Source organism: Panthera pardus, unplaced genomic scaffold, assembly GCF_024362965.1.
Source record: "Panthera pardus isolate Hobbes unplaced genomic scaffold, ASM2436296v1 HiC_scaffold_12, whole genome shotgun sequence".
Classification (NCBI taxonomy): domain Eukaryota; kingdom Metazoa; phylum Chordata; class Mammalia; order Carnivora; family Felidae; genus Panthera; species Panthera pardus.
In genome coordinates this window covers 76,687,336-76,696,891 of record NW_026526677.1, presented here as the reverse complement: position 1 = coordinate 76,696,891, position 9,556 = coordinate 76,687,336, and the positions used below count along the sequence as shown (strand labels likewise).

The window sequence follows — 9,556 nt, the reverse complement described above, 5'->3', positions numbered from 1 at the left end:
CGCAGCTCCCTACAATGGGCATTTCCAGGCACCAGAACCTCCCTCCACAGTTCCGGTTGTCCCGGATAGAGAAACAAGTCCCTCTCGGAATGTCCTGGCCAGCATTTGATGAGCAGTAGCAACGAGCCTTCGCTGTAGCTGAGTTCCCCAGACCTCTCTAGGCCCAGGCAGGCTTCCCCAAGTCTCCTTTCTTGTCTACCGTGGATCCTGGGGACTAGGGCCCATCTTCCCGGCCTCTTTATGGCCACACCTATCTCCTTCTTCTATCTCCAAGCCTCGCTGGAGAAACAGAAAATCTACCTCCCTATTTCCTTGCTGCTCCAGGCAAACAAAGGCTTCACTCCTTACAGCTGCAGGAGAACAGAAGGAAACAACACGCACACACACCGCCCCCCCCACACACACACACTCACACACTCTTAGCACCTTACAGACTTCCCTCTTAATGTCTTTAGTCTGAGTTTCAGCTCCCTTCCCAAAAAGTAATTATAAGTCTCCTTTGGACTTTCTCTTCTATTTTTATTTTGAGAGTGCTCATGTAAAATCTTTCCTCTTCTGACCCAGACTTTTCCAAAGATTAGACAGAGCCCATATTCCCAGGTGGCCCCTAAAGAGGCAATCAAGATAAAAATGTTAATTACTGTTGGTTGAGTATAGGGCAGTTCATGGTAGGCACTGTTAAAAGATGGTTTAATGTGGGGCACTTGGGTGACTCAACTGGTTAAGCGACTGCCTCCTGATTTCTGCTCAGGTCATGATCTCATGGTTTCTTGAGTTCAAGCCCTGTCTGGGCAAAGCTGGCTTGAGATCCTCCCTCTTTCTCTACCCCTCCCCCACTCACACTCTGTTTGTCTCTCAAAATAAATAAATACACTTAAAAAAAGAGAGAGAGAGAGAGAGAGAGAGATGGTTTAATGCAGGGTGCCTGGCTGGCTCAGTCAGTAGAGCATTTGACTCTTGATTTCAGGGTGATAAGTTCAAGCCCCAACTTAGAGCCTACATAAAAGAAAAAAAAAGATGGTTTCACACCTTAGCTAATAAGGTCCTCACAACAATCTGCCTAGTGTGCAGTGTCCCATTTTCCAGAGGAGGGCTCTGAAGCTCTGAAAGGGTGCATTGATCTGCTCAGTTTCCCGTAACCTCTAGTGAGTGACAGAGCTAGGATTTGAATCTGGTTGATGCCAAACCTAATCTTCTTAACCACAACAAGCTCGAGACGCAAATGAAACCAAGGAACTGATGCTATTTACTGCCGGAGATCCAGAGTTCAGCAGCATTTGGGGAGGGCTCTACCAGAAACATAACAGCGTTTTGCAACCTCCACCTTGGCCCAGAGCTCCAACGATTGTTAACAGTGTCAAGTGGTGGCATATCTGAGGCAACCAGGAAGGACTGGGAGGGACCGGAGGAAGCAAGGTCCGTTCAAGGACTCTGAGCTGCGGAAGCCATAGCACGATGGCAGGTTGCAGGGGTCTGATAGCCAGCATTGTCCCGGGGCAGGACTAGCCTCGGGGTCCGGAGTGTGCAGCGCGTCTTGGCCCAGGCATGGGCAGTCGACTCCTGAGCCTCCTGTTCCTGAGGACGATGATGACAACTCATGTCTGCCAACTGGGTGGAGATTCTGGGCAGACCTCCCCCCCGCACCACCCCCCCCAGGCGCTGAGCTCCCCCTTGTCTGGCGAGGTGGGCTCCGTGTCCACAACAGCCCGGTCCTGCCCGCGCTTCCGCAGCTCATAGCGTTCAGGCTGCAGGATGCGCACGAAGGCGTCCATGGAGAAGGTGACCCTGGCCTCCCCGCAGCTGCACTGAGACGCCACTTTGCCATAATCGATCCATCGCGGGGGTGGCGAAGTTGATGGCTTCTGCGCAGTTGAAGCCGTGGTTGAAGCCAGAGTGGTAGCCATAGGGAAACGTCACCATGAACTCGCCAGCCTCCTGGGTGATCCGATTGAAGGGGATCCCGTTGTCCTTGAGGACCGTGGGCGAGATGAGAGCCACCTTGTGCCGCAGGAAGGCGTCACAGGCGCGGGCACTGCCCGGGAACAGCTCGGTGGCCAGGCGCTCCAGGCGCCGGCCGTGCTCCGGGGGCACCGCGTACCAGGTTTTGGGCTCCCCAAAGTGCAGGTAGTTGATGCTGTAAAGGTCCATGTCCTCCGTGTGCCAGGCGAAGGTGGTCTTCCACATGCCAAAGTACAGGTAGGGCGTGTTGACGCCCTCGATGACCATGCCGCACTCCTGCTCCAGCAGGCCCTGGATGGTCCCCAGGTGTCAGCGTTTTGATCATGTAAAGAAGCATTGATTTCTAATGCCACAATTTGGTCATATGTATAAGGGTGTCTTCAAATATTTTCGCTCCGTATTTTATGCTTGGATCTGACACTTGAACTTTTCCTGCCAGCTGGCGGTACTCCCCCCGCAGCCGGGCCTGTTCATTTGGCAAATTTAGTAAACACGCTCCCCTCCCCGTCGCCCCCTGCTGGAAAGGAGTGGCTATTGCAGCGGTATCCGACACCCTGGTTTTCCATTTCTTTAGCCAGGCCTGTTCTGTGCCTGTCTTTGGATTCCACGGAGGCAACATTATTTCCGTAATGTTAATTTTTTTTTTCACTACAGGATGAAATGTCATTATTGTAAAAGACTTAGAGTGGCGCCTGGGTGGCTCAGTTGGTTAATCGTCCGACTTCAGCTCGGGTCATGATCTCACGGTCCGTGGGTTCGAGCCCTGTGTCAGGCTCTGTGCTGCCAGCTCGGAGCCTGGAGCCTGCTTCGGATTCTGTGTCTCCCTCTCTCTCTGCCCCTCCCCTCCTCATGCTCTGTCTCTCTCTGTCTCAAAGATCAATAAAAACATTTAAAAAAAAATTAAAAAAAAAAAACTTAGATTCTATATGCCATGTCCTGAGACACTATGGTTTTAAATTAATAAGCATCGAAGTCCCAAATCCCAAGGTCTGTCTGGATATATATAGCTGAAGGGTCCACACGAAACCACAATCATATAAACATAGGTATTAATTACTACAATGATAAAACCTCTCATATATGTCACACATCACCACCAGTTCTAACTTGAACTCTTTAAGCAACTAAAATTGTAAGAATACCTCCCAGCTTGCCAATTCATTCAGGAATGGAAACCCTACTTTCAGTAGGTTCTTGCACAAAGGAAATGGGATATTTTTTGACTGGCATTTCAATCAAAACCAATTGTTGAAGGTAGACGCAATTGAAAAGATCATTTTTATCCAATCAGCTCCAATATAATTCCATTGTCAGCAGATCAATCGAACTTTAAAATGTTCTTTTCCACTGCTAGTAACCTCAGTTTGTTATCACCCCACTAAAATAAAACCTATTTGGGGTCAAGATATGTGTTTGAAACCTGAACGTGGAAAGATGCAAAAACCCACAGTCTTCAATAGTCTGAAGATTTGATAAAATTTTTTAAAATGTTTTTTAAATTGTTTTTTAATGTTTATTTATTCTGAGATAGTGGGAGAGACAGAGCGCAAACAGAGGAAGGGCAGAGAAAGAGAGACACAGAATCCGAAGCAGGCTCCAGGCTCCCAGCTCTCAGCACAGAGCCCGACACAAGGCTCGAACTCATGAAAGGTGAGATCATGATCTGAGCTGAAGTCGGACTCTTAACCGACTGAGCCACCCAGATGCCCCCAAAATGTTTTTAATCGCTAAAATAAAAAGTAAAGATTTAAGAATTTGAAACTCTATTTCAAATGTAAATAGTTCTTGCCTTAATCTCTTTTACATTTCTTTGTTTGTTTCTAAGAACAAGGGTGGGGAAGTAAACAGGCAACTGTCCAATAATATGCAATCCTGATTTCACATGAGCATTTTCTAAGATCCAGAAATATGTTTTCCCCCTTGAATGCAACTTCACAATGAAGCAGCATAGATTGATGGCTCTACGTGTGCCATCAAAAATTGAATCCTCTCAGCACTGTTCTTATCTACTCCCTCAGTATCCTCTAAAATCATTCATGTCCAACTCTGGTCTATTCCTTTAGTTTCCCATAAAATGAAGACTTTACCTGATAAAAATCTGTCTTTAAAACTTTGAACATGACAGGGGCGCCTGGGTGGCTCAGTCGGTTAAGCGGCCGACTTCGGCTCAGGTCACGATCTCGCGGTCCGTGAGTTCGAGCCCCGCGTCGGGCTCTGTGCTGACAGCTGAGAGCCTGGAGCCTGTTTCAGATTCTGTGTCTCCCTCTCTCTCTGCCCCTCCCCTGTTCATGCTCTGTCTCTCTCTGTCTCAAAAATAAATAAACGTTAAAAAAAAAATTAAAAAAACAAAAAACAAAAAACTTTGAACATGACAACATAGCAAAGCTAGTTACCACCCATGAGACAATAACTAAATATGTGTGTGTGTGTGTGTGTGTATACATATATATATATATATACACACATATATATATATATATATTTTTTTTTTCTTTGAGAAAGAGCATGCATGGGGTAGGAGCAGAGAGAGGAGGAGAGAGAGAATCCCAAGCAGCCTGCACGTTCTGCACTGAGCCCATAGTTGGGCTTGATCCCATGACCGCGAGATCATGACCTGAGCCGATATCAAGAGTCAGATGCTTAACTGACTGAGCCACCCAGGCGCCCCTATATATATTCATTTTTAATCAAGGAGAGATGGAAACTCTATCTATCAGATTTCCAATGTAAGAATAAAGCTGGTCCCACAACTGAAAAACAGAAGCTTTAAACTTGTAACAGAGAAAGTTCTTCCTTTCTACCAACTTCACACATTTAACAAGAAAAAAAGAACAGAATAATATATAACCTATCTTACACTGATCCAAAATCCTGATTTCAAATGAGACAATCCCCGCCGCATAAAGTGCTTTTTTTTTTTTTTTTTTTAATCTTTTATTTTTGAGACAGGGAGAGACAGAGCATGAACAGGGGAGGGGCAGAGAGAGAGGGAGACCCAGAATCCGAAGGAGGCTCCAGGCTCTGAGCTGTCAGCACAGAGCCCGACGCGGGGCTCAAACTCACCGACCAAGAGATCATGACCTGAGCGGAAGTCGGACGCTTAACCGACTGAGCCACCCAGGCGCCCCATAAAGTGCTTTCTTAATGGACCCATCCTCAAAATGAAAAGGAATGGGCTGATAAGCCAATAACATTTTACTTATTTTATTTTTGTTTTTTTTTGTTTTGTTTTGTTTTTTTAAATTTTTTTTTTAACGTTTATTTATTTTTGAGACAGAGACAGAGCATGAACGGGGGAGGGTCAGAGAGAGGGAGACACAGAATCTGAAACAGGCTCCAGGCTCTGAGCTGTCAGCACAGAGCCCGACGCGGGGCTCGAACTCACGGAGTGTGAGATCATGACCTGAGCCGAAGTTGGCTGCTCAACCGACTGAGCCACCCAGGCGCCCCTTTATTTTTGTTTTTTAAGTAAGCTCTAGACCCAAAGAAGGGCTTGAACTCAAGACCCTGAGATCAAGAGTCACATGCTCTGCTGACTCAGCCAGCCAGGTGCCCTCCAATAATAGCATTTTAATTGAATCGGCTATATCCTAATCCAATCCCATGGCTCCTCACTGTAATTCAAGATAGAATTAAAATCGAAAGCCACAAAAAAAGGTAGAAACAAGGATGTAGAGAAACTTTTAGTCAGGAAAGAGGGAAAACTAGCTAGATGATTTCACCAAATCCTTGACCCAAATCAACATGAATTGAGTGACTACAATGCTGAAGTTATCGAGATAGGATTAATGGAGAACACAAAAATGAGTCAAGTCTTAGGCCTTCCTGAAAAGACGTTTATTCCCATGGGGAAGGTAAGACAAGTGCAGAATTAGCACTAACTGACAAGCTGGATTTGAATACTGACCCTAATATTTACTAAATGGTGACCTCAAGCATTGTATCCAACTTTTCCATAATTTTATTTCTTCATCTATATGATGAGAATGACAATACGGTGATTTTGTACATTAAATGAACCGCTCACCTTGACGCTTGGTGCGTACAGCTCCTGGCATATTGTCTGTGCTCAATAAAGTGTTACTGAGTGTTACAGGAGTTCAGAGGAGAGAGGTCTGGGATCATTTCGGAACCTTCATCAGGAAGTAGGGATTAAGGTCATCTGCCAAAAATGAGAAGAATGATAAAATGGAAGTTCTGGGAACAGTTGCAAGTTTAAAATACAGTCGACCTTTGAACAATTTGGGTGTTAGAGGTGATAATGCCCCCCCACAGCTGAAATCTGTGTATAACTTTTGACTCCCTCAGAACTCAACTACTAATAGCCTACTGTTGACCAGAAGCCTTACTGATAACATAAACAGCCAATTAACCCGTATTTCATGTTGTTTGTTTTATGTACCGAATTCTTACAATAAAGTAAACTAGGGTAAAGAAAATATTATTAAGAGAGTTAAAAGGAAGAGCAAATTCATTTCCAGTACTGTACTGTATTTTTCGGAACGAATCCACGTACTAGTGGACTCTCAAAGGTCAAACCCGTGTTGTTCAGGAGCAATTGTACTGGCTGCGTGTGGGCGACCACTGAAGTAAACAAGAAAAGCATCAAAGGTCGCAAGAGTTTTCTTTTCTTTTCTTCTTAAGTGTATTTATTTATTTTGAAAGAGAGAGAGAGAAAATCCCAAGCTGACAGCGCAGAGCCTGACTCGAGGCTCGATCTCACAGAACTGTGAGATCATGCATGACAGGAGCCGAAATCGAGTTAGACGTTTGGGGCGCCTGGGTGGCTCAGTTGGTTTAGTGTCCGCCCTTGGCTCAGGCAATGATCTCGCAGTTCATGAGTTCAAGTCCCGCCTCGGGCTCTGTGCTGACAGCTCAGAGCCTGGAGCCTGCTTCAGATTCTGTGTCTCCCTCTCTCTGTGCTCCTCTCCTGCTCAGTTCAGTCTCTCTCTGTCTCTCAAAAATAAATAAAACAGTAAAAAAAATAAAAATAAACATAGAAAAGGGTCAGAAGCTTAACACACTGAGCCACCCAGGTGCCCTGGTCACAAGAGTTTCCTTAACATCATTCAGCAAACTGATCACTCAGTTCCTTCACCTCCTCCCTTTTATTAAATGATCTTTATCCTCACCCCAAGTTAGTCACCCTGAGATCTCACCTTTTCTAAAATTTTGACTTTAAGAATTCTTAACCAATGCTGACTATCCTTTCAGTTTGCATAATATATACCCAACAATTTTTTTTTACCTAATTGAAAATCCCCAAATGTTGGGCTCTCTAAGTTCTCTCCTTTTTGCTACTCATTGTAGATGAACAACAAAATTGTGATTGACTTCTTCTTGCAAGAATTAAAATCTGGGCTGCACAGAGCCCTGCTAGGGTAGAGTAAGAGGAAAAAAAAAGAAAACTTTAACTAGCTTCCTCCTTGGGTTTTCCAGGTATTTAATCATACCTACTTAAAAAAAAAAGTAATTTTATCACTTATTTTCCATCACTTACAGTTCTAATATTTTGCATTGGTTAATACCTCTAACTCTATTTTAATTACTGGTAGAAATGTCTCAAATATTTCTACCTTAAGTAAAATGTTGGCTTTGGGGCTAAAATAGCTAACTAGCTAGAGACAATGTTTTCTTTTTAAGGAATTGTTATTCACTGATTCTTACATGGGGGTGTGCTTAGAACAAGACTGAGGGGCAGCTGGGTGGCTCAGTCGGTTGAACATCTAATTCTTGATTTCAGCTCAGGTCATGATCCCAGGGTTGTGGGATCAAGACCCATGCTGAGCATGGAGCCTGCTTAAGATTCTCTCTCTCTCCCTTTGTCCCATTCTCCCTGCTCACACACATGCGTACCGTCTCTTAAATAAAAATAAATAAATAAATAATAAATAAATAAATAAATAAATAAAACAAGACTGAGTGTTGAATTTTGTCAAATGCATATCAACATTTATGAAAATTGTCATTCAACTTTTCTTCTTGGATCTATTAATTAACTAAGTTATATTACCAGATTTTCTTAGTTTAAACTGTCATTACCTTCCTGCAATAAATCCCATTTAGTCATTGGGTTATTTTTATAATATAGTTACACTGTCTTAGCTAATTTTTAATTCAAAACTTTTGTGTAAGTGTTCATAAATAACATCTGATTATTATTTTCTCTCATTATGCAAAGTTCGAATTTTCAAACTTTGAATTTTTTCTTCTTTTTGAATGCCTGAAGAGATTTGGAAATACCTGCTTTTTAAATGTTTCATGGTTACAGTGGAAAATTATCTGGTACTGGTGATTTTTGAGGAGGCAGATTTTTTGACATGTTTCTATATTTCCTACCTAGAAATTTATGTCTTAGATTTTCTTTCTTTTCTGAAATCCGTTTCAATTAATTTTTCCTAGAAAATTATCCATATTATCTGATCTTCTTGTTGATTTATTAGTTATATTATTTTATATATTTTTTCTAACTCCTCAGTTAATACCTTTTTTTTTTTTTTTTTTTTTTTTTTTAGTTAATACCTTTATAAATTCCTTCCTGGTATTTTCTTTGTTTTTTCCCTAACTTTAGGAGACAGAAGCTTAAACCAGTTAATTTATTCTTCCAATTTTATTGATAAAAACTCTTAAGGCTCTAAATTTTCCTTAATATTATTTTAACTGAATGTCATATATTCCCATGTGTATTTAATTCATTTTTATTTTTTAATTTAATTGTTTTAACGTTTATGTTTGAAGGAGAGAGAGACAGAGCGTGAATGGAGGAGGGGCAGAGAGAGAGGGAGACATGGAATCCGAAGCAGGCTCCAGGCTCTGAGCCATCAGCACAGAGCCTGATGCAGGGCTCAAGCTCATGAACTGTGAGATCGTGACCTGAACTGAAGTTGGAAGCTTAACCAACTGAGCCACCCAGGTGGCCCTTTAATTCATTTTAAATCTAAAAGCCCTCCAATAATGCTTCTTGGACTCCAGGCATCCACTTAGTACTTTATAAGTATCAAGTCATAGAACCATCATACCAATCATATGAGGTAGGTGCTATGACTCTCCCTATTCTAAAGTTGAGGAAATTGAGTCACCACCATTAGGTAATTTGCCCAGGTCACACAAAGTGGTAAGAGTCAAGCTAGGATTCAAAGTCAGGCAGTCCAGCTCCAGAGGTCATGTAATTACAAATATTTATGTTGCTTCCTTGTTTCCTGGAAATCTGGCTAAAATTTGGCTCAAATCAAGTCATTCAACTGAGAGTTTTTAGTACTCAGGGAAAAAAGACCTTGATAGTTTCTGTCTTAAAAAATTAATTTCCAGGGGCGCCTGGGTGGTGTCCAGCTTCGGCTCAGGTCATGATCTCACGGTTTGTGAGTTCGAGCCCCGTGTCAGGCTCTGGGCTGATGGCTCAGAGCCTGGAACCTGTTTCCAATTCTGTGTCTCCCTCTCTCTCTGCTCCTACCCCACTCATGCTCTGTCTCTCTCTCTTTCAAAAATAAATAAACATTAAAAATTTTTTTAAATTAATTTCTAGTTTTATTGCATGATAATTGCTGTTTGATTTTTTCCTTTGTTTAGGGAATTTATTGATTTTTTTTCACACTAATAT

At 42.7% G+C, this 9,556-nt stretch overlaps 1 protein-coding gene across 1 annotated transcript; it reads right to left on the bottom strand.

The window, feature by feature from the left end:
- Positions 1–1,595: 1,595 nt before the first annotated feature.
- On the bottom strand, positions 1,596–2,268 carry LOC128776257 (lysine-specific demethylase 4D-like; the record flags this gene model as incomplete). Its single annotated transcript, XM_053900632.1, is given in 2 exon segments — positions 1,596–1,841; positions 1,843–2,268. Coding segments are annotated over 2 exon segments (672 nt in total), but the record flags the coding sequence as incomplete, so codon positions are not given.
- Between the last annotated feature and the right edge of the window lie 7,288 nt (positions 2,269–9,556).